The 27655-nt window shown below is 48.7% G+C and overlaps 1 protein-coding gene across 1 annotated transcript in view; it reads right to left on the reverse strand.

Moving 5' to 3' along the window:
* The window catches only part of FAM174B (family with sequence similarity 174 member B), a 34071-nt gene that overhangs the window by 2677 nt on the left and 3739 nt on the right, over nt 1-27655 (reverse strand). Inside the window, exon 2 of the mRNA XM_058736691.1 lies at nt 9023-9154. Within this exon, the coding sequence (XP_058592674.1) occupies nt 9023-9154 (132 nt within the window). The remainder of the gene's footprint in view (nt 1-9022; nt 9155-27655) is intronic.

The raw sequence follows: 27655 nt of genomic DNA on the forward strand, positions 1-27655 counted from the left end.
CACGTAGGGGACACAGGCCGGAGACTCACCTTCTGATCCGGGGACATACATCTCAGGGATGCCGTGAGACCACACCCAGGGTCGTCCGCCAGGCCCCTGTCTGTGCCCACGGCCCCGGGCAGCCGCGAACACCCCTGTGCTTATAGAATAAATGTGCTCGAAGGACGGAGTGGGACGGGGCGGGCGCAGGGGGCCCCCCATGAATCACCACGCCTGCACAACTACTCAGCTCCTCCACAGCACAGTGGGACGGGGGGAAAGGAAACAACAGAGTTTACACACACCTCCCGAGGGGAGCAGTCACCCTGGGTGCCTGCGATCGCCCTCAGGGGGGTCACCAGCTCTCCAGAAGGAGGCGAGCCCCATCACAAGTCTGGGCCGTGGGGTTGGCTTCAGACTCTCCGGTGACACTGTGACTCAGGAAGCTCCAGGGGACCGTGGACACAGACACTAGGGCTCTCTGTTTCATCTCCCTGCCTCCCCAAGGCCATGCAGATTTGGGGTTCTCCCCCGGAGGGCCCCGTGGGGTGGGGGACAGACTCACGGCTGCGGCTCCCCCGGCTCTCCCTCCACTCACTCAAACCTGCACAAATCACACATGCTGTCAACTCTCCCCCTCACTCCTCCCCACCCCTCAGTCCGCCTTGGGGTGCTTCCTTTCAAACCCACCATGAGTTTCACCTCCTCTGGAAAGAGCTTCCTGCCCCGGCGAGGTAACCCTCCTGGCTGTCCACAGCACCCCGTTCTTTCCTCCCAGCGGTTCCCAGGTTTCTGGCTGTCGCTCCCCAACCCCTGCCCCAGTCTCAGCACAAGCTCCCGGGGCACAGGCCAGGTTCACCCAACCTCACTCACAGTGAATGGAATTAGCAGGCTCGCGAGCCGGACACACAGAGGTGGGGGACGCGCAGAGATTTCTAGAAGGACTCTCTCAGCCTCTTTCTCTCCCCCAGCACAGCCAAACTGCTAACAACACTCCTGCTTCATCAAGAAGGGAAACCCGAGAGAGTCTCAGAGCTGAGCTCCCCGCCCTCCCTGGCAGCTCCCTGAGAAGTGAAGACACATTTGGGCTCCATACCCCATGCTTATTCCTTTCAAACCTCCAAACATCCTGTGCAACGACACTGGGTTGTAACCATGTAACCATCCCGGAGAAGGAGAAGGGCGTGTCCCAACCTGTCTGTGTCCAGTGCTTTGTCTGTCAGCAGAAAAAAGCCCTTGGGGCACCTGGGTGGCTCAGCCAGTGAAGCATCCGGCTTACGGCTCAGGTCATGACCTCAGGGTTTGTGGGTTCGAGTCCCGCATGGGGCTCCGTGCTGACAGCTCAGGGCCTGGAGCCTGCTTCGGACTCTGTGTCTCCCTCTCTCACTGCCCCCCCCCCTCAAGAATAAATAAACATTTTAAAGAAGAAGAGCCCTCAACACACAGGGTGTTGCATCTCTGCACCTGTGAGCACCCTAGCAGCCGACCTCTCCGTACAGCGGTCCAGGACACCTCAGGGAGGTGAGGCGAGGACCACCACTGCATGCCAACCGTGCTCCCGCTTTCATCCAGGACACCAACCACAGTAAGGAGCAACCAAACAACGTGGCCAGCTTTTGCAAAAGCATTGCTAAGATTATTTGTGCTAGGTTTTGGGTTGTTTAGTGGGTTTTTTTTTTTCCTTTGTTCTTTTCACTTGATTCTTCTGTAGCCCTATAAGCTCTGGTGTGTGTGTGTGCGCACGTGTGTGCGCGCACATGTGTGTAGGCAGGAGACAAGTCACATTCACTTAGTGGTAAATTTTCATCGCCACGCAAATTCCTGTTGGTATAGGTTCTCTGCTCAGAGACCTAAAACTCCAGTCTTTTTACGGTGCATGATACCTTAGCGGAGGACTGCCCCCAGATGGCCAATACTGCTCTTCAAAGAAACAGAAACGTCCCCTGACATGCCCGTCTTTCAGACAGAAGCTCAGCCTATACAGAACAGGGCTGGCAGAGCATCGTCCAAACAGGTAGGGGGGGGACCCCCTGCTGTTGTCTGAGGTCCAGGTAGGTTACTCCGGCATCCTCAGGGGAACCTGTGGGTCGCTGATTCCTTCCCGGCCTCAGAAGCTCACCATACCCCATCGTCCCTACAGCTGCCCACATGTTGACGCTCCTAACAGCTTCGTTCCTCACTCTAGAACCTTCGTTCCAGAAGACGAGGAAGCAGGGAACAGAAGGGCCATTTGAGCCCAACCTTCAAGAAGTCACTGCTCTGGAGCACCTGGGTGGTTCAGTCCATTAAGCATCTGACTTCGGCTCAGGCCACGATCTTACGGTCCATGAGTTTAAGCCCCGTATCGGGCTCTGTGCTGACAGCTAGGAGCCTGGGGCCTGCTTCAGATTCTGTCTCCCTCCCTCTCTCTGTCTTTCCCCAACTCTCTCTCTCTCTCTCTCTCAAAAATAAGTAAACATTAAAAAAAAATTTTTTTTTAAGTCACTACTCTCTGCTTAGCAACTTCCATAAGGTGTCCAGGACTCTGAGCCCCAGGCTCAGTCTAGCACAAGTAAGTCAATCTGCTTTCTCCTGCTCCCAGCCTTGCCTCCAGGGGCCTCTTGCTGCAAACAGCCACCTAATGTCCTTTGTTCCAAAGACAAGATGCCAGGCACAGCGCCTGGCATCCCAGCGGAAAGCTTATGGCTTTCTAATGAGATTCCCACAGGAAGCTCTATTCACAAGAGGGTGGGAGGCGGGCACTTGTAGAATGCATGGCTGGATTCCCACAGGCCACATCTTTTCCAAACCTAAGAAGCAGAGGGACGTGGCACGCAAGCTTGGGCGGGAGGAGCAGTGGGTCTCCCCAGCTCCCAGCACCCACCTTTGCACCCCACGTGTCACAGCCGCCACTACCACCTACAGACAACGGGGAGGAAGGGTGGCACCTGCCTCGCCACCGGGGGACACGCCCAACGGGTGTCACAGGGGTCTCCTGTAGGAAAGTGGGGATGCACGAAGACCCAGAACATCAGCCACAGCCGCACGCCAGGCCAACCAAGCTCAAAGCACACACAGCCGGGGTTCAAACGCCTTTGGAAACATGGAACCATTCCAAAACCCCAGGGTTCTCTGTACTCCGGTTAGCCGTCATTTATTTCTTCTAATTAGCCTTTTTAAGGACAGAACAGGGAATGCATTTCCACAGACTTTGTTTCCGTCCACGCCCCCGCCCCATCTGGCCCTAAACACTGGAGGTCTTATCTCATGGACTTGAGCATCCCAGTTGCCCAGGAGCCTAAAAAGAGGGCTACGCACAGAAGTCAGGAAGCCCTGGCCACCTTCTCTCCATTTCCTGCCTGGCTGATGCGGCCAGGCTCTGCGTCCCAAAATGTCATCAAAGAACAGCACGTGTAATAGTATGGACTAAGTTACTGCCTCACTGCCCTGGGCACCGACAACACGATTTTCCTCTTTGCAGTCACTCATAAAATAACCCAAGGTCATAATTCAGCTGCATCGATTTAAATGCAGTCTGTTTCCCAGAGGGAACCCCAATATTTCGCTGAGCTAGGTCTAAACAGGAAAGACAAGTACCTGTGAAGAGATTATCAGGGGCAGACAGAGAAGTTCTCAAAAAACACTAACCCGAACATAAAACTGGTCTTAAAATTCGTGTTCTTTCAAACTTATTGACCTATAAAGTTGTTTGCAACATTCCGTCCAGGTGGAAAACTGTTCCAAAGCAGCACGTGTAACACGGTCCAACTTCTACAAAAAAAGAAAATTCACAGATACGTACTCACACACACTCTAGTGGTTACCGTTAAGTAGTGAGATTACAGAAATTTTATTTTTCCTTTCTCTTCTCTGTAATGTCCATAGCATACATGACATCTGTAATAAGGAAAGCTGTCACTCTCAGTCTTCCTAAATGGTCGGTCATCTCTGGGCCTGAGGGCTAGAGCAGTCTTGTGTCTGGTGACCCAGCTCCAAGTTCGCTCACATCCTGGTATCATTTCAACCACAGACAACACAACCAGGAGCTGCTTGAAGTTGGACAGACAGGAGGATAGTGCCTGGTGATGAGGAAAGCCTGTGGGAGGCAGCTAAAGTAGATTGTTACAGAATAAACACTGGGGCGCCGGGGTGGCTCAGTTGGTTACATGTCTGACTCTTGATCTCAGCTAAGATCTTGATCTCAGGGTCATGTGTTCAAGCCCCATGTTGGGCTGAAAAACACAAAAAAAAGAAAGAAAGAAAAGAATGAAAAGGGGACCATGTCTACATGATTCAAAGATTAAAAAGATAGTAAGAGAATGCTGTGAGCAACGTTAGGACAATAATTTGAAAACTTGGATGAAGTGGAAAAAATCCCAGAAATACGACCCATATCAAAACTAACCCAAGAGGAAACAAAGACTATGTAGTCCTATCACTGTTCAAAGAACTGAACATCAATAGGTTTTGTTTTTTTTCTTTTTTTTTTTTTTTACTCTTTGCACACAGAAAACATCAGGATCCGGTGAGTTTCAGCATGTTCTACTAAACATTTAGGAAACAAATATTTCTAATCTGATACAAACTGTTCCAGAGACACAGCAAATAAGGAACCTACCCTACCTTGCTTTATAAGGAAAATGTGTCTTAATAGTAAAACATTTACCAAAGCCTGACAAAGATATCACAAAGTAGGAAAAGGACAAAGCAATCTTGGTCACTCAGACAACCAAAGAAAGCCCTAAATAACTATCATCAAAGCGACGTGCATGACAGGATAACACAATGACAATCAAGCTCCTTTTGTTGCACAGACGCAAAGTTGGTTTAGTATCAGAAAAATCTAACACAATTTCACCACCTTAACAGATGGAAGGTTAATAAACAGTATGACTGACCCTCTCAACAGAGCTAGAAAAGGCATTAAAATAAAATTTGACATTAGCAAACTAGGGACAGAGGGAACCTTTGCAGGAAAGAAATTCTACGAAACCCCACAGCTGCCACCACTCTTAGTGGTCAGCATGGAAAGCACACACTTTAAGGTCAAGAATAATGCAGAACGTCTATCGCTTCTATTTAACAATGATTTAGAGGCAGAGGCGCCTGGGCGGCTCAGTCCGTTAAGCGTGTGACTCTTGATTTTGGCTCAGGTCGTGATCTCACAGTTCAGCAGACCAAGCCCCGAGTGGCGTCTGCGCTTGGGATTCTCTCTCTCCCTCTCTCTCTCTGCCCCTCCCCTGCTCATGCTCTCTCTCTCTCAAAATAAATAAATATCTTTTTAAAAAGTCACCACGTGTTGAGGGGCCCCATGTACTGCTGTGTCATGTGGAGCTGGAGCCACCCACTATGAAAGTGGCCAATGACCTACTCCAGAGCATATGCTCTGAGACCCTGTTTCTTTTTTTTCTTTTTTTTTTTTTTTATGTTTGTTTATTTTTGAGAGAGAGAGAGAGAGCACGAGCTGGGGAGGGGCAGAGAGAGAGGGAGACACAGAATCCGAAGCAGGCTCCAGGCTCCGAGCTGTCAGCACAGAGCCCAACATGGGGCTCGAACTCAGGAACAAGGAGATCATGACCCGAGCCGAAGTCGGATGCTCAACCGACTGAGCCATCCAGGCGCCCCTCAGACCCAGTTTTTTACCTGTTCTTGCCCTTGAAACAAACCAGGGAGCATACTCAGACTTTCGTAAAAGCAAACGTGAGGCTCCCGGGTGGCTCAGTCGGTTGAGCATCCGACTTCGGCTCAGGTCATGATCTCATAGTTCATGAGTTCGAACCTCGAGTCGGGCTCTGTGCACACAGCTTGGAGCCTGGAGTCTGCTTCAAGTTCTGTGTGTGTGTCTCTCTCTGCCCCTCTCCCCTGCTCACACGTGCTCTTTCTCTCAAAAATAAACATTAAAAAAAAATGTATTACCTGTTACCTAACACCTACCAGGGGGTTCAATTTAATCATCTGCTTTTAGAAACAAAACCACTATGCCGAAGACATACCTGCCTTCCTACGTTTACTGCAGCATTATTTATGACAGCCGAGACATGGAAACAACCAAAGTGTCCATGGACAGATGAAAAGATAAAGAAAATGTAGTGGGTATATATATATATGTAATGGAATATTATTCAGCATAAAAAGGAAGGAAATCCTGCCATTTGCAACAACATGGATGGACCTTGAGGGCGTTATGCTAAGTGAAATATGCCAGACAGCGAAAGACGAATACAACATGATCTTCCTCATATGTGGAATCTCAAAAAAAAACACCATACTCATAAGAAAAAGAGACCAGATTTGTAGTTAGCAGAGGTGGAGGGTTGGGTGTGGGGGACTCGGGAGGAGATGGTCAAAGGTGCAAGCATCCAGTTAAGAGATAATACATACTGGGGATGGCTGTGGCTAACACTGCCTTATGGTGTACCTGGAAATTGCTAACGAAGTACCAATGTCAATTCAGCACGTACGGTCAGCCTAGAAGAGGCACTTGCTCCATTGTTTGAAGTACTAAGATGAGCCGTGGAATTTTCTTAATCTGACAGTGGTTTCAATACTTCTTTTCATGATACCAGACACAATACCAATCCAGCAGTCTTTAAGCCACAATAATACTTGTGTCCATGTGCTCAGGAAAGGGCCCCTTTGGGGATGCCTGGGTGGCTCAGTGGTGAAGCATCCTACTCTTGGTTTCAGCTCAGGTCATGATGTCTCAGTTCATGGGTTCGAGCCCCACATTGGGCTCTGCGCTTAAGAATGCAGAGCCTGCTTGGGATTCTCTGTCTCTCCTTCTCTCTCTGCCCCTCCCCCGCTCACCCTCTCCTCCTCTCTCTCTCAAAATAAACATTTAAAAAAATGTTAAAAAAAAATAAAAGAAAGAAAGGGCCCCTTTTCCTACCTTACACTAAAGTACAAGCCTAAAGATAGACTATCTGGACAGATTGATTGATGTATTTCTTTGTTAGGGTCTTTTCCTATTTAGTGAGATGCAAGGCTTCCACAGCTAGTTCAGTCATGAAGTATGGATGAGATTCTATTTAAGTGTCTCAGCACCAAAACAGTACATTGAGCCCCGTAAGCCCACAAGGGCTCCCTACTGTATAATTCTTCCAGGCCTGCAGGACACAGCAAACCCTCTTCATTGTGGCTAATAACGAGGACAGAGTTTTCTTCACGTTATGTTTTATTTCTGTGCATTGAACATGAGACAGATGAAATGGCTAAGCAATAAAACCAGTACGACCACGAACTTTCTTACGTGTATATTATGTGATAGTATTGATGAATATCATTGATTGTTCCCATTCTACTCAAAGGGCTACTATTTACCTAACATGCAAATTATAGCTAATGGGTTTGCTCTGCTATCTACTATAATCAATCCATGCTTTAATGTTTGTGTATTCTTAAAATGTAGGTGTGATTTTTTTTTAATGGTTATTTATTTGGGGGGGTGGGAAATGTGAGCATGAGTGGGGGAGGGGCAGAAAGAAAGAGGGAGACAGGATCTGAAGCAGGATCCATGCTGACGGCAGACAGCCTGATGCAGGAGTCAAACTCACAAACCACGATATCGTGACCTGAGCCAAAGTCAGAGCCAAAGTTAAGAAACCGGCTGAGCCACCCAAGCACCCCCAAGAAAATAGCATTTTTTTAAGTTAAAAATACATACGAATATTTGTAAAACACCTGGCAATATACGTAACAGAAACTTATAAAACATTTATGGAGACATTTTTGAAAGTACTGAAAGACATTTTTTTTTTTTAAATACCTAAGTAAATGGAAAGTCATCCCATATTCATGGATTGGAAGGATTCTCACAAAGGGGCTGATTTCCCCCTAAACTGATGCATGGAGTCAAAATCCCAAACATGCTTTTGTTGAACCTGACAACTGATTTATAAAGAAGGGCCAAGAACAGCCGTGCTGACAAAGAACAAGTCAGGAGAGGCTGTGGAACTGGCCTTCTCAGGAATGGAAACGCTGCATGTGCTGGTTAATCTGACGTGTCAACTTGACAAGAGTCACAAGGTGCCCTGACATTTGGTCAAACATTCTGAGTGTGTCTGTGAGGGTGTTTCTAGAGATTAACAATTTTATCAGTAGACCAAATGAAGTAGATTGCCTTGTCTGATGTGGGTGGGCCTCGTCCAATCAGTTGGAGGCCAGAATAGAACAAAAGGCGGGTAAGAGGGAATTCACTCTCCCCGCTGACTGTTTTCAAGCTGGGCCACTGGTCTCCTCCCTCACTTGGAACAGGACTTACATCCCTGGCTCTCCTGGTTCTCAGACCTTCAGACTTGGACCTTTATAATAAATCTTTCTTTATGTAGATACATATCCTATTGGTTCTGTTTCTGTGGAGAGCTGTCCAGGGAAAACTCAGGATTGGGTCCAGCCTGGACCTGTAGTTCCCCTTTGTCGGCAATAACTGGAAACTTAAGCAAACAACTTCCTCTTCTCTGAGGCTTTGAGCCCTCATCTCTTATCTACACTCACCCCCGTCCCTACATTGAGAATCTCATACATCCAAAGAGCACGCTCTAAAAGAATCCAAAACGCAAACTACAATCCTGAAGTCACAAAGTCATGCTGACTTTCCTACAGGCTCCCTTTCTCATCGGTAAATTCCAGCCAAGGAGTAACCCTCGCCCCACTCCACGCGCTCAGCCATCAGTTTTAGAGTGGCTGAAAGAGAAGTGTCCATTTGTGGGCAGTCTGTGGCACAGGCAGCTGCCAGAACCAGATCCCCGCAGGCAGTGCGCAAGCAGCTCGTCGTCTGATATTCAGTCCCCCTTCTCTTCACGCAAAGCTGATTCCTCCAGCGTTCGCATTTGGGGAAAGTGGGAATAACCGTTTCTCTGCCAGCTTTCTGGGTGCTGTGCATTCTAGGAAGGGATCGAAGCGGTTCCCCCCATAAGCAGAACGCCCCGAGGTCAAACACATCACCAAAGAACAAGGACACATGGACGCCACCCCTGGCCTTGCGCTGTTTTCCAAGGTGAACCGTCCCACCACGCCAACACCCGAGGGCCCAAGGACGAAGCCGCTGCCCCCCCAACCCCCGGACCTGTATTTGATGTCAAATACTGTGGAGTCCTCATCCTCATCCTCTTCTTCGTTCAGCGGGGCCATTTCCACTCGCTCGGCTGGAGTAGTGATGATGTCATACTTGCGGGTCTTCTTCAACCTCTTTCCCGACCTGGAGGAAGGGAGGCACGTTCCTGAGAACTCTATGACGCCCAGAGGTAAGTGGCGTTGCCCCCTCCCGCTTGCTCCGGGCAGCCCTGGCAGACGGCCCAGCTCCCTCCCTCTCGGCCATGGGAACTCTTACAGATTCCGGACCTCGCCAATCCTCTTGGTCCTCACCTGCAAAGTGGAGATGATCGTGCCTGCCCTGAGCACTGAAGAGCCCAGTGAGCAAATAAATAGCACCCCAATGCAATATTTTTAAAAGGGCAAAATTAATGCAAAGAAAATCTGCGATGAGCCAAAGATGAAAATGTTCAATGAAGACAGGATCCAGCCCTGGGTTTGCATGGGCGTGACACATCTGTCCCCTTGCCCCCTCCCCCGCCCCCCCCCCCCCAAGCATAGATGTCACAGGTGGCACTGACAGGCCAACCAGGTGGGATCTGGGTCAAGGCTCAGGCACTCTCCACCTGTGTGATCTCAGGCAAGTCGGTTAATCTCCCTAAGCCTCAGTTTCCTCCTAAATAAAATAGGATACGGACAGTATTTGCCCCTCACAGGCAAGAGAGAATTAAATGAGATGGTGAATTCAAGGAGCCTACACACAGGAGGCTCTCAGCAAAAATTACTGTTAGTAAAAATAATAAACAAACAGAAGTGCTATAGCCTCTCTCAGATGACAAGGACTTGTAAAAAAAAAACAAGTCAATATCATTTCCAGCATGAGGATTTATGGGGACAGTGAGTTATAACACGAAGCTTTTACCTCTGGGATGGTAAAGGGTCACCGCGAGCCACCGGGAAAGTGCTAAGACACGTCCTTCGGTCTCTGGCGTTAGTCACTCTGCACGAAGGATGCTACATTTATCAGGGCAGGGCTGAAAGTTTATAATGCCACTGGGAATAATACTATTATCATGACTACTGATGCTCTTTGCATTTATTTCTCCACTATCTTGACTATTTTCCCAAATGCCTTGTATTCTACAGTGTCTCTCCGTTTTGACTACATTTGATACTGTCTGTGAGAAGCCAGACAACCTCCTCCCTGCAAATAATCATAAATGGGGCACTGAAGAATCGTACACTCTGCACATTCCTCCTGCAGACTGTCAGCTCTTCCCAGCTGGTGACCACATCCAGGATACACGCAAGACCTCTTTGTCCCCCACATGCAGAAATTCTTTGGTCAGTTTGTAAAATGATGAAATAAGAAATTCACTTTAGGGTTTCTTTTTTGTATATCATTTTTTAAGTTAATTTCTTTATTACTGAGAGAGACAGAGCACGAGCAGGGGAGGGGCAAGAGAGAGAGGGGGAGACACAGAATCCGAAGCAGGCTCCAGGCCGTCAGCGGTCAGCACAGAGCCCGACGCGAGGCTTGAACCCACGAACCATGAGATCATGACCTGAGCCGAAGTCAGATGCTTAACTGACTGAACCCCCCCAGGCGCCCCAACAGTCAGGTTTCTCATAATTTCTTAGCAACAGCAAATTGTTCTTGTCTTACCTGGTATGATTTACCAAAAACATGAAAGTGTCACTTACGTAGAAAAAGTAGATATTTACCTGTATGTGTACCTGTATCTTCGGCATAAAGCACCCTATACAACCTCTAGTACCTGCTCCTTGTGGTTTTTCAGGGAGAGACTTCGAGAGACAGGGGGAAACCAGCTATAAATTCTGATGACTGGGGCACCTAGGTGGCTCAGTCGGTTAAGCATCCAACTTTGGCTCAGGTCATGATCTCGCAGTTCATGAGTTTGAGTCCCACATCGGGCCCACTGCTGTCAGCCTGCCAGCACAGAGCCCACTTGGAATCCTCTGTCCCCACCCCTCTCTGCCCCTCCCCCATTTGCCCTCTCTCAAAAAGATATGGAACATTAAAAATAAAAAGTCTGCTGATCACCACACCCTACCATAAAGCTATCTGCCCTACCTGGACAGACATACACACACACAGAGGCATGGGTGTGACTGCTTGTATTTCAAACGTGAGATGAGGCATGGTACCAGTACCAAGCTTGGGGGGTAAGAGGGGCACAGCCAGTTGCCTCCCCCGTGGTCCTGGACAATGGCATTTTAGAAGGAGGCTTTATGCAGGAGCATAAACACTAACCTTGTAAACACCACCAGTCCTACATTCTCAACCCTCAACAGACTCTTCTTTTCTATCCACCTCCCCCCAAAGGAGTAAAATAAGTCTCTGCCTTCTGCCCTAGCTGACTCATAATCCTTGACCAACTCCATCTCCGATACTGGACAGAGGAGATTAGAAACAGCTCCAGATGCCACAAGCCACCCAAGACAAAGGCACAAGGAACCACCCATCCCCAAGCCCTGAAGACGGGTCAACATCCCCATCTACGCAGACCCTCACACCACACCTTTGTCAGGAAAACAGCCCCACATCTCCACCCAGATGACTCACAGCTGTTCAGAGCTCTCTGCAAAGCCTGGCTTTGCAAAGGTTTTTGCCCAAAGAGACTGACAGCCTGATGGTTTCGAGCTGAGGAATCACAGTGCTGTTTGTAGCTCTTTTTCAGGTACAAGGAAGCCTAGAAAATGTGAAATCTGATCTGAAAACCTCGTTGTACACTCAGAACTTGAAACCTGGGGCGCCTGGGTGGCGCAGTCGGTTAAGCGTCCGACTTCAGCCAGGTCACGATCTCGCGGTCCGTGAGTTCGAGCCCCGCGTCAGGCTCTGGGCTGATGGCTCGGAGCCTGGAGCCTGTTTCCGATTCTGTGTCTCCCTCTCTCTCTGCCTCTCCCCCGTTCATGCTCTGTCTCTCTCTGTCCCAAAAATAAAAATTAAAAAAAAAAAAATGTTGAAAAAAAAAAAGAACTTGAAACCTAATTTAGTCATTGGCCCTGGAGCAGGACTGACTGCTGACTCTGGAAGAAGGTTCTGGAGGCTCTGACTTTAGCTCTGCTTCATGGGAGTGGATCCCTATCACCCCTAAAATCACCTCCCTTCTTCCTGATGGTTTATAGAGTCTCATCATGAGAAAATTAACTTAGCTAGTTTAAAATAAGACCCTTGAACAGTTACGCAGGGGAGAAACTGGAAAACACCACCAGCTTCTACAATGTCACGGCCTACTTGGTTTAATGCCACCCATTCCAGCCATGTGACCTCAGAAAATAATTTTAAACCCCAAGATTACACCAAAGGTGTAATGGTTAATTCTATATGTTAATTCTGTATGTCAACTGCCACAAGGCGTTCAGGCATTTCATCAAACATTACTTCTGGGTGTTTCTGTGAGGGTATTTCTGGATAAGATTAACATCTGAATTGACAGACTAAGTAACAGACTGCTCTCCTTGGTGTGGTGGGCCTCATCCAATCAGCTGAAGGTCTGACCAAAACATAAAGACTGACCTCCCTGCCTGACTGCCTTTGAGGTGGGACATTGTTTTTTGTTTGTTTCTTCCCTATGTTGACAATTAAGCTGAAAAGCTAGCTTTTCTTGGGTTTCAGGCCTGCCATCCTTGGGATGGGAACTTACACCATTGCAAGCTCTTGGGTTTCTAGATTGCACGTTCTCCTTGCAAATCTTGGAACTTGTCAGCCTCCTTAATCTTGTAAGCCAATTACTTAAAAAAAAAAAAAAAATATATATATATATATATATATATATGTATATACATGTGTGTGTGTGTGTATATATATGTATACATGTATATATACATATATATATAAATCTATTGACTGATTATATACAAGTGACTAATGTTTTAATAATATAATTCATGTGTTACATATTGATATATGTTCCATGGCTCTTAGAAAGATAGAAAGATAGATCAGTCGATCCATCCATCCATCGACCTTCTTGGTCCTGTTTCACTAGGAGGACCCTGACTAGGGACAAGAGGCCATTAACAAGGGCCCTCGTGCATGCTTTAAATGCCAGTTCTGACGTAATGAGCTGAAGAAATTACATTTCAAATGATCAGCTCTCTGAGACACAGAAACATCACAAAGAAGGAGCGATGTCACTGTTCCACAGCTGGACGTGTTAACAGGGAAACTGGGACCCAGTGAGAGGCTGAAGAGACCCAGACGCATGGACAGCGGCCTCCAGGGACAAGTGCCTTCGGTGGAGGGGGGCGGTCACGGTCAATGCACAAGCTACGCACGCATTCAGGTGGGGCGGGATGGGAGGCTCCCCACATATTTGTCACAAGAGGAAGCGAACCCCTCCTTTCCTAGCAGTGCCCAAGTCAGAAGCAGGGAAACGCGTGAACAGTCAGTGAGCATTTCCCGCAGATTCCAAGGGTCCTGGGGCTGGAGAACAGTGTCATCCTGCTTCAGGGAGGGAGAATGGGAGAAAACAGAAAACGGATAGTTCTCCAGCCCGAATAACTTCACCCAGTCCTGCTCTGTCTTCTCTGAGTGTGGACACTCTAACGTGTCTTTTCTAATTAATACCAGTCTACAACAGGTGAGCTCTTGCTGGGCTAAGTCATTTACACATACTGATCACATGTGATCACATGTCACAGCTCATCAAGCACTCTACAAGGTGCCGCCGCCTGCCTCACAACTGAGGAAAAGGGGGCTCAGAGAGGTTGATGTTCCCACGGCCAAGGCCAAAGGCTGCCCCAGAACAAAGCTCCCTGGCGGTCACCTTGAACCACCCGTGCCTGCCAAGAGGCAAGGTGCCAGCTGTCTCTAGATACTTCCTGCTCACTCTCAAACGCAAGCCCACTCTGCACCCCCACCAGACTCCACCCCCACTCCACGTTAACACCAAGAAACTCTCTGCCCTTCTAGAACCTGCCACTTAACAGAGCTCGCACATTCCTACTCCAAATTGATCTGCGCACACTTCTAATGAACTTGCTCTAAATCGTGGACCCTCAGGACACGAGTCGGTTCGAAGCAGGCCAGTTTCCATTTCCTCCCTCCTTTCGGCGTCTACATCTTCAGGGGCCTGGGTGAGTCCCCTTCCCACGTAGTCCCCGCGGTTGAGGGGGCCTGGTCACCTACCACACCCCCAGTTCCAGGAGTAGCTGTGGGACTGAAGCCCGAGCCAATCAGTGTGTTGCAATCCCCAGGCCACAGCAAGAGGGGCGGGACTGGGGACCAATCAGAGCCAATGGCCTTTTGCTAGGAAGGCTGGACCGGGGGCAGTAAATGCTCCATCCACTGGTCTTGAGACCCAAATGAAGCAAGCCATCTTGCCACCTTCTGGAAATGGAAAGTAAAGGGGTGCCTGAGCAGCTCAGTTGGTTAAGTGTCAGAGTTTGGCTCAGGTCATGATCTCACAATTCAGGGGTCAAGCCCCACGTCAGGATCTGTACTTAGAGTGTGGAGCCTGCTTGGGATTCTCTCTCTCTCTCTCTCTCTCTCTCTCTCTCTTTCTCTCTCTGCCCCTCCCCCATTCATGCTTTTATTCTGTCTCTCTCTCAAAATAAACAAATAAACTTAAAAAGAAAAAAAAGAAATGGAAAATAAAGCCCATATGGCAGAAGGCAGATTGGGAGGGAGAGAGATCAAGTTCCAAATCTACTATAAAGCCAGCCCTCCTTGGGGCGCCTGGGTGGGTCAGTTGGTTGAGCGTCTAACTTCAGCTCAAGTAACAATCTCACCATTCATGAGTTCGAGCCCCATGTCGGACTCTGTGCTGACAGCTCAGAGCCTGGTGCTTGCTTCGGATTCTGTGTCTCCCTCTCTCTCTGGCCCTCCCCCACTTGCACTCTCTCTCTCTCTCTCTGTCTCTCTCTCAATCTCTCTCTCAAAAATACACATTAAAAAAAATTAAAAATAAATGAATAAATAAATAAAATAAAGCCAGCCCTCCTTGACAGCTACCAAAGCCAGCCTGGGCTGAGGTTTCTGTCACACACCACATGGAGAATCCAGTCACAGGATCCTGATGGAACGAAGGCAGGCACAGCATGAAGTGAAACCATCGCTGTAACAATACAAACCATCTTGGGATTTTCCTACCTGCTATCGGTAAAACTTCCACATGTACATACAATTTTATTTCGTCTAACCCTTCAAAACCCCAGGACTCATCCCTGCTCTAGAAAGAAAGAACCCATACATACAAAGTGCCTCCGTGACAACATCCTAAACATTTCTGCTTAGAGCCACCGGGGAACAGGTTTTCCAAGAACACAAACATCCTGGTGACTCCTTCCCACAGGGATGTTTATAAGCACACTGGCCTGCGAAAAAGGCCAAGGCCACATGGCCACAAAGACTCTGAAGTCCCCTGAGTCTCTCCAGGGGACAGTGCGTCAGCTTGTGGGCACAGCCCTCATCTCGGTCACCAACCTGAGGAAGAAAGTTCTAGACACCTGGTTCTAGAGCCCAGGTGCAGAGTAAGATCTGAGTTCATAACCCCGCAATTCTATACACAGGCCTGTTTCCACAGTCATACACGGGGGGGGGGGGGGGGGGGGGGGGGGGCAGGCAGGGGAGGAGCCTGCCAAAACTGTCAGGCATACAGCTTCCAGCTAAAGAAGATTCGAGAATCAAAGAAGGGAAAAGATATAGCTGGCCTGTGCTCTACAGCATGGCCCCGGTGACACCATTTCTCTTCAGTGAATAAGGTCCCTTTATTTTTTTATTTATCCATTTTTTGAGAGAGAAAGAGAGAGAGAGACAGAGTGCTTGGAGGAGGGGCAGAGAGAGGGGGGCAGAGAAAATCCCAAGCAGGCTCCGTGCTGTCAGTGCAGAGCCCGACCCGAGGCTTGGAACCATGAGATCATGACCTGAGCTGAAATCAGGAGTTCGACACTTAACTGACTAAGCCACCCAGGCACCCGTGGAACAAGGTCCCTTTGAACCAGATGGCCTCAACGAAGAGATGGCAAGCGGTGGCTTTAAGTAAATGTTCACATTGTGTTTCACAGGAAGAGGCAAGACCAGAGAAGTTCTAAGAGACAAAGGATCCTTCCACAGGAGCCAAAACACACATTTCTAACAAGGCAGAGGAGAAGTTCAAGATTCTTTTACTCTGAAATGTGATCCTAAAGCCAGGGGATTTGTTTACACAGAGGCCCTGTCAGCAGCTGCCCAGAAGCGGGTTTCCCAGTGAGGGGAGGCTGTTCTGCTTATGCAAACACAAAGGCCGGGGAGCAGAGCATCGGGGCTCAGCGGGCCAACGTGGAGGGGGGCCTTCCGTCCCTGCCCTTCCCCGCGAGGAGGAACAAAACTAAACCAACCCTTAAGGGTTAGTTTGTTATGAGAAATCCAGCTGGGGGTGCAGCAGTCAGACCCATAGACTGCACTTCCAGAGATGGGGTTTGGACCTCGGCTCCCCAATTCCTCTGTTATGTGCCTCCGGATGACTCACTCCCCTGAATCTTTAAAAAAAAAAAAATTTAAACTTTAATGTTTATTTATTTTTGGGAGACAGAGAGAAACAGAGTGCAAGCAGGAGAGGGGCAGAGAGAGAGGGAGACACAGAATCCACAGCAGGCTCCAGGCCCCGGGCCGTCAGCACAGAGCCCGACGCGGGGCTCGAACTCATGAACGGAGAGATCATGACCTGAGCCGAAGTCAGATGCTTTAGCAAGAATCCAATTGCAAATTCTTGTGGTCGCCCCCTGCCTCCTCCACCACCGAAAAACAACCGACGGAGGACCGTGCCAGCAAAGGGAGGGCGCGCCGTGCTTCCGACTACAAAGCGTCCACGCCAATGTCACGCCTCTTATATTAATCTACAAGTTTAACGAAATCCAATAAAATACGGACAGATTTTTGTTGGGGGATCTAGATGAGTTAGTCCCAAAGCTCAGAGAAGGGGGGAAAAAATGGATAACAAGAATAGCTAGGAAAATTCTGGAAAAGAGGAGTTTGAAGGGAAACTGATCCTAAATAGGGTTTACCTAAGCCTGGGGGTTGGGAGGGAGATGGGGGTTCTGCTAATGGGCTCAGAGTTTCTTTCTGGGGTGATGAAAATCTTCTAAATTGATTGAGGTAATGGTGCGCAAGTCTGTGCATGCACTAAAAACCACGAATTGGACACTTTAAATGGGTGAATTGTGGGATATGAGAATTATCTTATAAAGCTGTTACTAACAACAGGGAAAGACAGGGGCGCCTGGGTGGCTCAGTAGGTTAAGAGTCTGACTTCAGCTCAGGTTATAATCTTGCGGTTCATGAGTTCAAGCCCCACGTCTGGCTCTGTGCTGACAGCTTGGGGCCTGGAGCCTGCTTCAGATTCTGTGTCTCCCTCTCTCTCTGCCCCTCCCTGGTTCGCACATTCTCTGTCTCTCTCAAAAATAAACATTAAAAAAAAATTCTTTTAACGTAAATATGGGGTGCCTGGGTGGGTCAGTCAGTTAAGCATCTGACTGCTGATTTCAGCTCAGGTCTTGATCTCACAGATTGTGGGTTTGAGCCCCACATCAGGCTCTGAGCTGACAGCACGGAGCCCGCTTGGGATTCTCTCTCTCCCTCTCTCTCTCTGTCCCTCCCCCACCGCACACACACACCCTCTCTCTCAAAAAATAAATAAACATTTTTAAAAAATAGGGAAAGATATGTATTTATTTATATGTGTCTGTACATACGTTACGCTCATTTCTCTACTTTTAAAACCTCTCGGGAAAGAGACACAGGAAATTGATGGCAAGCAGAGAAGAAAGTGTGGTGGCTGAGGGGACAAGAGGTAAGAAGGACATTATTCACAATATATTCTTTGGCTCCTCAGGAATTTTGAACCATGTGAACATACGATCTATTTTTAAAAGAAACAAACGAGGAAGTAAAATTCAAAGTCAGTAATTAAAAAAATACTTTAAATGCATCAGGCCTGCTCTCCCCTTGGAGCTGGCCCAGGGGCCCCTCTGCTCCGCCCAGAGGCCTCATGTTGCCTCCCCTCATCTGGGGACTTTAGGAGCCAAACCCAGCAACCAAACCTTTCCTCCACCCTGGCTGATTTCATTTTTAAGCCCATTAAAGTAGGTCTGTAGCTCGAGGACCAGCTTGCTGCAGAAACCACACTACTTGTCACAAAGAGCATGTCACCTCTGACATTGAGAAAAATTAACAGGGGCCCCTGGGTGGCTCAGCTGTTGAGCATCCGACTTTGGCTCAGGTCATGATCTCACGGTTCATGGTTTCAAGTCCCATGTGGAGTGAGCACGAGCCCCGCCTCAGGTGAGCTCAAGCCCCATTTTGGGTGAACTCCACTTCTCTCTCCCTCTCTCCTTGCCTCTCTCCCTCTCTCTCTACTCCCCCTCCCCGGCCATCATAGGATTCTCTCTCTCTCTCTCTCCACCCTCACCCACCTGCGCCCTCTCTCCCTCAATAAAAATAAAATATTTAAAAACAAAAAAATTAATAAAGAAAATAAGAACGAAATGGGGTGGGGGACACAGAACCCAGAAGCTGCTGGGAGCTGGCTGAGATGCCACATGGCCTTAACGCCTGGTGGGGCTTCTGCTCTGGGGTCAGGGGCTTTTCCCATTTTTCCCTCTGACCTTGACCCTGCACCTCCAACCTCAGAGCGTAAGACATAACTACTGAGGCTTCCCTAGAAAACTAAGTAACCTCGGGGTGCCTAGGTGGCTCAGTCAGTTGAGCGTCTGACTCTTGATTTCGGTTCAGGTCATGATTCCAGGGTCACGGGATCAAGTCCTGCATCAGGAAGATTATCTCTGCCCCTCTCCCCTTCTCTCTCTCTCTCTCTCAAAATAAATAAATAAATAAATAAATAAATAAATAAATAAATAAATAATTTTTTTTTTTTTTAATTAAAATAAAACTAAGGCGCCTGGGTGGCTCAGGTGATTAAGCCTCCAACTTTGGCTCAGGTCTTGATCTTGCAGTTCACAAGTTCAAGCCCCACGTCGGGCTCTGTGCTGACAGCTCAGAGCCTGGAACCTGCTTCGGATTCTGTGTCTCCCTCTCTCTCTGCCCCTCCCCCGCTCACGCACGTACATGTGCTCTCTCTCTCTCAAAAATAAATAAAAACATTTTTAAAAAATTAAAAAAAAAAGAAAACTAAGTATATCTGAAGAAAGAACCCAATTCCAAAACCCACCATCAAGCTTCCCTGCAGGAAGGAACAACAGTGCTGTCCCTGGAGAATAGGTCTAGGATTAGCCCCCAGCTCAGGAGGCAAGGCCAGCGCCACTGCTCACCAAGGCCAGTGGCCAGGATACAATTCCCAAGTACAACCCTCCTTCCTGGGGCCCGGCCCCTGCACCCCACCCAAAACCTTCCTTTTAAAGCAGTTGAAACAAGCCACTGAAGGAGGTAAACACGCTAAGCTCCAACAGGAACCTCATCGCGCTAAGCTCCGGGTGGGCACCTGGGGACTGATGGTCAGGTCCATGAGACAAAGCTTCTCCTCCAGCACAGTGTGAGCTTCAAGGTCTCCAGCGGCCCAGCTCTACCATGGCTCCAGTCAGGCCCTCCTGAACACTGGTGCTCGAGAGCCTTCCAGATGCACCCAGAAGCAAGCACCTCCACGCCTTTCTCTGTCCTTGGGCTGCACCCTCCCCACCATGCCAGGGCTCCTCGGTTTCGGCACCCGGCTCCCGGTCAAGTGCAGTGACCCAAAGCACCGCGTCAAAAACGCAAATGCCACAGAGCCCCGCAGGCACAGGAAACCAGTGAAGCAGGCCTGGTGCGACACGAACGTCGGAACGAACGGGATGACAAACGGCGACCAATGCTCTCTGACTCAGAGACGCAAGGTGTTCACAGCCCCGGCCGAGAGCGATGGCTGCGACCCAGCGCCTACCCGCGACTGTCACCTGGAACAGAGGCCCTATGTTTCCAGGGATTCTTGTCTGTCGAGAAAAGCAGACCTCGATTCTCACATGAAGACTTCCAATTTGTAAGTGTCCTCAACCATCTCAGTTGTCAAAAACACTGCGCAGATCAAAACAAAACAAAACAAAACAAAAAACGTATCTGCGGACCATCAGTTTGCAACCTCTAGTTCCTGGCCATGGTCATGGATGCCAAGCAGGAGTGATACTCAACAACTCAACGAAAAAATCATGAGCCCAGAAAGATGGAATGACTCGCATGTTCAACCAAGGCCTTCCTCATAGCTGCTCCCCAGAAGTTCAGTTGTTATTCACACAACCTAGCTGCCTCCCTCCCTCTTGGGCACCATCCCCTTGGGGTTCACGGAAGTGGTGTCATTTCTGACGGAGCCCAATGCCTACATCCGGCACACAATGCGCGTTGTGCCCTGGGGGTGCGTACAGTTCATATAAACACGGATCATACAAAACGGGCCACAGGACCCCAGAGAGCTTGATCACAAGCCTTAGGGCTTTTCTTCGTAACACCACAGCTTCTGGCCTCCGTCTGCTCTCCACACTTGTTTGTCTGTCGCTCCCTGGGGACTGTCTCCAACTTTCATTCTTCGAAGACAAAAAATAAGCACACCAACGGCTTTAACCAGTTGGGGGAGTCACGTGTGGTATGGCAACAGCCAACGCACCAAGCAAGACCTGTTCCTCCAGCTGCCAGGTGTGTTTGCAAAGGGTTGGGTCCGCCTTGTTTTAAAAAATTTTTTTTTAACGTTTATTTATTTTTGAGAGACAGAAAGAGACAGAGAATGAGCAGGGGAGGAACAGAGAGAGAGGGAGACACAGAATCTGAAGCAGGCTCCAGGCTCGGAGCTGTCAGCACAGAGCCCAATGCGGGGCTCGAACCCATGAGCCGTGAGATCATGACCTGAGCCGAAGTCAGTTGCTTAGCCGACTGAGCCACCCAGGTGCCCCTAGGTCCGCCTTGTTTTCATACGAGGTACCAGGTGAGGGAGGCGAGGCATAAACGCGACGCAGGCAGCCTCCAGGGGCGGCTCCATGGGTTTACAAGGGCAGTGGCGAGATGACGGAGAGGGACTCTTTTGACGGACCCGGCGGACCCAACTACAGCCTGGAAACTCTGAAGTCACTGTGCTTTGGGACGCATGTCATAAGTGACCCTTTCAGCACCCACTTGTCCCTGCCACGTGGTAGGGGAGGCGTGGGAACGTCACTCCTTGCCACCCGCACCTCACTTCAGGGGCAGTCACTTCTCACAGAAGCTCAGCCCAGATGTCCAGATGTGTGGGATGGAATTTCTGTGAGCAAGTGTCACCTATACAGCACTTTCTTCTTTTTTTTTTTTAAAGTTTATTTATTTGAGAGAAAGAGTGTGTGTGTGTGTGTGTGTGTGTGTGTGTGTGTGCAAGTAGGGTAGGGGCAGAGAGAGAGGGAAAGAGAGTTCCAAGCAGGCTCCACACTGACACAGCGCAAAGCCCGACACAGGGTTCAAACCCACAAACCGTGAGACCGTGACCTGAGCCGGAAATCAAGAGTCAAATGCTTAACCGACTGAGCCACCCAGGTGCCCCTGCATCATCTTCTTTCTCCCCTTCTCCCCTGCCTGACCCCGCCGTGACCCCTTTCTCCAGGTCCTTCAGGGCCTCCTGACACTCTCCTCCCCCTCTTCCTCTTCATAGGCTCAGACCTCCAGCCCTCCCTACTGGTCCTTCCAGCCCCTTCCACAGGTCTCCACAACCATCCTGAGTCCCCACTGTAGCCACATCACTATTCACTCAGTCACTCAGCAAATACTTACTAAGCACCTAGCATGGGTCAGCATTAAAGCAGCACTTTATTTCACTCCATACGATTCTCCCATCCACTACAATTCCCCAAATCCTCCAGCTAGAATTGGTGTCTTCCAAAATCTGGCTTCGAGAAGGGAAGGGCAGAGAACCCTGGCTCGGAAGTCAGATTCCAGCCCTTCACCAGCGGCATGGCCGTGAGCAAGACTACATCACTCTGTGCCTTGATTTACTCATCTGGAAACTGGGCGCTCCGGCCGCACACCGATCGGAGGAATGAGGAAACACAGAAAACGTTTAGCACAGAGCCTGGCACACAGTGAGGGCTTCATGGATATTAGTTGCTACTATTATTGTCATCATCATGATTTCCAAGTGATCGTTTTCGCACACACCCCCCCACGGCAAAATCCTCTTCCTCCCCACTTGCCTTCCCAGACCATTCAGTCTGGGGCCAAAGCCCCTGGGGCCAACCTTCTGTAGTGTATGCTTTTGCTTGTGAGTGTGGCTTTTGTTATATCATTCCTCCGTTGAACTGCATTCTTTCTTCTCTACCCAGTAGAATCCTCCAGGGGCATCAGCCTATCTCCTGGATTGCACTAGAAGCTCCTTGGACAGCACAGTCCCCCCTAGGCTGACAGTGGGCCTCGGTAAATACACTGGGAAGAAGAATGCTCCATCCATTCAACCATGGTTTCTCCTGGGCCCTTGGCCGAATATGCTGGGGAGACACAGCGGGACCAGACCAAAACCCAGCCCACCACAGATTGGAGGCCCAGAAAGGACCAAGCTGAGCATCAGAACTCCTTGCACTTAAGTTCTATTTTTCCTACAGACTCACTGGATGACCTCAATAAACCCTCCCCTCTTGTGGCCCTCAGTTTTCTCATCCGTATGAAGGGAGGGAGGTCAAGGGAGCTCTCTGTTGCCACAGCCTCTCCCCTGCGCCACACCTGGCAATAAACGTGGATTTCCTGTCCCCTGCACCGTGAGGAAAATAAAGTCTGGGCTCCTGGCAGATCACCCTTAGATTAAGTATGGATTTTTTTAAGTGAAACCATGACAACATGATTCCAAATGCATGGTTGCAGAAATTACCTCTGCAAATAGTTAGCACCAAAGCATCGGCCATAAAACTAAAATACCGGCTCAACCCCTCAAGCGTCCTCTGCTTAAAGCGAGGAGGGTGCTACACAGACACTAACACTGGAGACCCCACCCCTGGACGTGCCTCAGGTGTCAGGAGGGACCTGAGTTTGCAAAGCCCACCCCCCCAACCAATGCATACGTGCGCATGAAAGTTTATAGGTAAAGTTATACAAGGCAAAGGGCTCAGGGTTAAATTAAAGAGGGATTTTTCTCCCTTTCGGATTTGAGAGAAGAAATCATTGGCAGGTGCCCAGTCCTCACAGACACATTGGATAAGCAGCCATGAGACACTTCCTCCACTCAGGGTCTTGTGTGTCCAGGGAGGCTCACGCACGTTAGAGTCACCAATTGCATCTGAAAGAGGCTCTCAGAGACAGATGCACCTGCCTGATTACTTTGGCCATATGGCTGTGTCCTCATTGACGGGCAGAAGCAGGACCAAAAGGCTGGATATAAATTACATCTGTTTTCAGAATCGGATTTTTAAATACAAGAGGATACTTTGCTATTGAAAGGGGAGCCAGGGACTTGGTCGACTTGATGTCATTCTAAATATCCCCACAGGCCTTGGAGGCATGTACTCCAATGAATGCCCAGAAAGGCCCAGTAAACCGCTCACGTGAGGCGACCAACAGCCTCCCAGCCCAGACTGTCAGGGAACCTCAGCACTACCGAAGTCTCAGGCTATCCTTTGTTAAGGAGCTGTCCTGTGCTATAGGAGGATTCTGGGACATCCTTGGACTCGAAATACCACAGGACACTAGCATCCCTCTCCCCAAGTCATGACAATCAAAAATATCTCCAGGGGCACCTGGGTGGCTCAGATGGTTAAGTGCCAGACTTCAGCTCAGCTCATGATCTCACGGTTCATGGGTTCAAGCCCCGCATCAGGCTCTGTGCTGACAGCTCAGAGCCTGGAGCCTGCTTCAGATTCTGTGTCTCCCTCTCTCTCTGCTCCTCCCCCGCTCACACTATCTGTGTGTGTGTGTGTGTGTGTGTGTGTGTGTGTGTGTGTGTGTGTGTTTGTGTCTCTCTCTCAAAAATAAACATTTAAAAAAATTTAATCTGAATTTTTGCTGTATTATTTAACACTCTTTCTTCACTGTGGTATATAAAATTAAACGGGAGAAGGGGGGAGCGGGGGATTGGATGAAAATGGCCCAAGGATGCAAACTTCCAGTTAGAAGACAAGTTCTGGAAGGTATAATGTTAACCTGATGATGACCGTGGCTCACACTGTGGTACAGTGCATCTGAGAATGGCTAAGCAAGCAGATCCCAAAAGTTCTCGTCATAAAGAAGAAAACAAAAACCTTTTTTTTTTTCTTTTTTTTTTTTGTTTGGTATCTGTGTGAGGTGATAGATAGTAAGTAAACTTATTGTGCTAATCATTTCACGATATACGTAATCCAAACCATTCGGCTGTATACCCTCAGCTTACAGTGCTGTATGTCGGTTTTATCACAATGAAACTGAAAAGGAAACAGAAAATCCAGTAAAAAATTAAGATTAAGTTAGGATAAATATGTTTCACTTCTATAGCTTTTCCCCCCAATTCAAAAACTTTGGTCAAACAATCAAAAATTACCTGATGTTGGGGCGCCTGGGTGGCGCAGTCGGTTAAGTGTCCGACTTCAGCCAGGTCACGATCTCGCGGTCCGTGAGTTCGAGCCCCGCGTCAGGCTCTGGGCTGATGGCTCGGAGCCTGGAGCCTGTTTCCGATTCTGTGTCTCCCTCTCTCTCTGCCCCTCCCCCGTTCATGCTCTGTCTCTCTCTGTCCCAAAAAATAAATAAAAAATGTTGAAAAAAAAAAAAAATTTAAAAAAAAAAAAAAAAAATAACCTGATGCAAAACAAACTGCATGATCTCTCTCAAAGTCATAAAAAGGGGCTTAACTTTCTAACCATGTTCTGCCTACAGCCCCAGTTTATTAAAAGAATATTCCTACGCTAACAAGCAATAACTAAAAACATGTCAGAACGGTTAAGTTTCCCCAAATCCCAAAAGTATGAAGCTGTTATGTTTTCTCTTAAATAACATTTGTTCTTATTATAAATGTAAATACACAGACGATGGGAAATTTGGGGAATCTGGGGTAAGCAGAAAAGTCTTCATTCCTTTTCAAAGACCTGGGTTAGATTTTTTTTTTAATTTTTTAATGTTTATTTATTTTTGAGAGAGAGTGTGTGATTGCGGCGGGGTCGGGGCGGGGGGGGGGGCGGGACACAGAATCCGAAGCAGGCTCCGGGCTCCCAGCTGCCAGCACAGAGCCTGATGCGAGGCTTGAACCCACGAACTGTGAGATCATGACATGAGCTGAAGTTGGACCCTCAACCGACTAAGCCACCCAGGCACCCCTACCTGGGTTAGTAAATTCACGGAGCTTCTGGGGTCCCAACGTCTTCAGGACGTGGCGGCATGCACCTCTGCCACTGTGGCAAATGTGACAGCCGGGCAGTGTCAGACCACCGAGGATTCATCTTCCTCCCCCGTCCTCCAGGAAGCACCAAAACCCTCCTTCCAACATAAGAGGATTTTGCAAAGCTTTTGAAATAAGAAATGGCTGGGAATGCAGCCAGCAGAGATCTGGGAGAAATGTGGCCTGGGCAGTGGAGCTCGGAGACTCGCCAAGATGGGGAAAGGATCCCCATGAGGAGAGGAAAGTCGTGGCTGAGGTGGTAGTTTCTCTGCCTCGTCTCCACCCCGGTCATAAGACACCGGAGAGGAGAGCCGGATTCCTCCCAGATTGCAAAGGGTAAATGTCAGACCTGAGAGAGCATGTGGGGCACAATACTGGCTTAAGTTGTGTTATCCCTGACTCCATGCAACCCACCAGATATTTCCAAACATCCAAAAGTTAGAGGAATTGCCGTTTTCTACTTCCTAGACAGCCTCCTTGTTGCTTCTCTTCTAGCTCTCAGAAACAGATCAAGTAAGAGACCTGGGGAGGCAGCCCCACTACCAGCTGGGCAGAACTGCACGTGTGGACACACACACACACACACACACACACACACACACACACACACACACAGTGAAGGTACCCTGCATCCACACTGCCTTTCTCTCCTTCCAATTTTGTCTCCTCTTAAAACAGTGTTGCTTAATGATTCAAACACATGAACAAGGTGTCAATGATTCTGCAGATGGCAGGATCGGCTCGATTCATAAGTCCGGGAAGAGGGAGCTGTTCAACCTCAGGAGAAAATGGAAAAATGCAAAACAAACCAATGAGATTCCAATTACACCCACCTAATTGGAACAGTGAGAAAGCCAAATGGTACTAATACTCGACAGGATCGCAGAACCCTCAGGCACTACAGGAGGAAGGGCAAACCGGTACATACTCCAGAGAATCATGTATGAGTCACCCTGGGGCCCAGAAACCCCACATGTACACCCCAGGTGCCCCCACACAGGTCCCCGAGAAGACATGTCCCAAGCCACAGCAATGAGCTGAGTGCACAGACAAGGGACAGCTGAAAAGAACATATGTCTGTTGTAAGGAAACTCAGAGCATGTAAAAATTTTTATTTTTCAGGTTATATAAAAACATAACCTGAAAAATAATAATCACCCACATCCATAAATGTGCACACACACAGATTTCCTTGCATACTCATTGTATGTATATAATTTATGATTTAAATGCCATTGTACTATCCATACTATTTCGTAACCCGTCCCACTCGATAATAGCTGTTAGATCAATGCCATCATTTTTAACAGCTGTACCGTATTCCACATGTTCCATAAGTTATTTAACCAAGACCCAGTTGTTAAATACTGAGGTTATTTAAATCCTTTTACTACCAAACAGAACTGCTCTGAACCTTCCTGCCCATGGACCTTTGCTGCTTCTTCTAATTAATAAAATTGGAAGAAAGATGGATCACAGTGAAAAACGTGTGTACCCTGGGAATGGAATTGCTTCATTAAAGGTATCTATATATTTCACTACAATATACATTCTGTGCTTTCCTTTCCTTTTTTAAAATTTTTTTAATGTTTATTCATTTTTGAGAGACAGCATAAGTAAGCAGGGGAGGGGCAGAGAGAGAGGAGACACAGAATCCAAAGCAGGCTCCGGGCTCTGAGCTGTCAGCACAGAGCCTGAGGCAGGGCTCGAACTCACGAACCACGAGATCATGACCTGAGCCGAAGTCAGATGCTTAATAGACTGAGCCACCCAGGTGCCCCTCTGTGCTTTCCATTTTAACAGTTTCCTTGGCTCCACATTTTTCCTGCTGTCTGGCCAGGTGGCTCCTTCAGGGAAAACACACAAAGGGGCTAGCATCGCTGCTTGGTAAGCAATACCCTGACTATACTCTTCCTCCCTTGTCTGCGTTGTTAAGGAAATGGAGAGTCTCCATCCAAATATATTCCTACCTCGCAGACTTCTGGCATGAGCCAGGCATCTGGGCACAGAGGACATTTTGAGAAACAGCAGTAATATAAAATACTTAGAGGAGTTCAACATTCATTTGCTAACAACATCTTCATTAGATGCCAGCTTTGTGCTTGGAGGCTACCTGGTGCCAGAGAGGCACAGACGATCAAGGGCCAGCCTTGCTCTTGGGAGTCCCCAGGCTGGAAAGCAGAGGGACACGTTCAGTGACTGTCTCGACTCCATGTAGGAATTTCCAAACTCCAAAGGGGCTCAGGGAGCCCTGGAGGGCCCTGCTGGAGGAGGTTTCTCAGAGGAGGCAACAGAGGAGGGCAAAGAGCCATGAGCTGGCCGTGTAGTCTCGGTGGCAGAGGGGACTCCAGGCAGAGGGTCAGAGCGGAGCAAGGCATGCAGGTCCCAGGCCA

Source organism: Neofelis nebulosa, chromosome 7 (genome assembly GCF_028018385.1).
Source record: "Neofelis nebulosa isolate mNeoNeb1 chromosome 7, mNeoNeb1.pri, whole genome shotgun sequence".
NCBI lineage: Eukaryota > Metazoa > Chordata > Mammalia > Carnivora > Felidae > Neofelis > Neofelis nebulosa.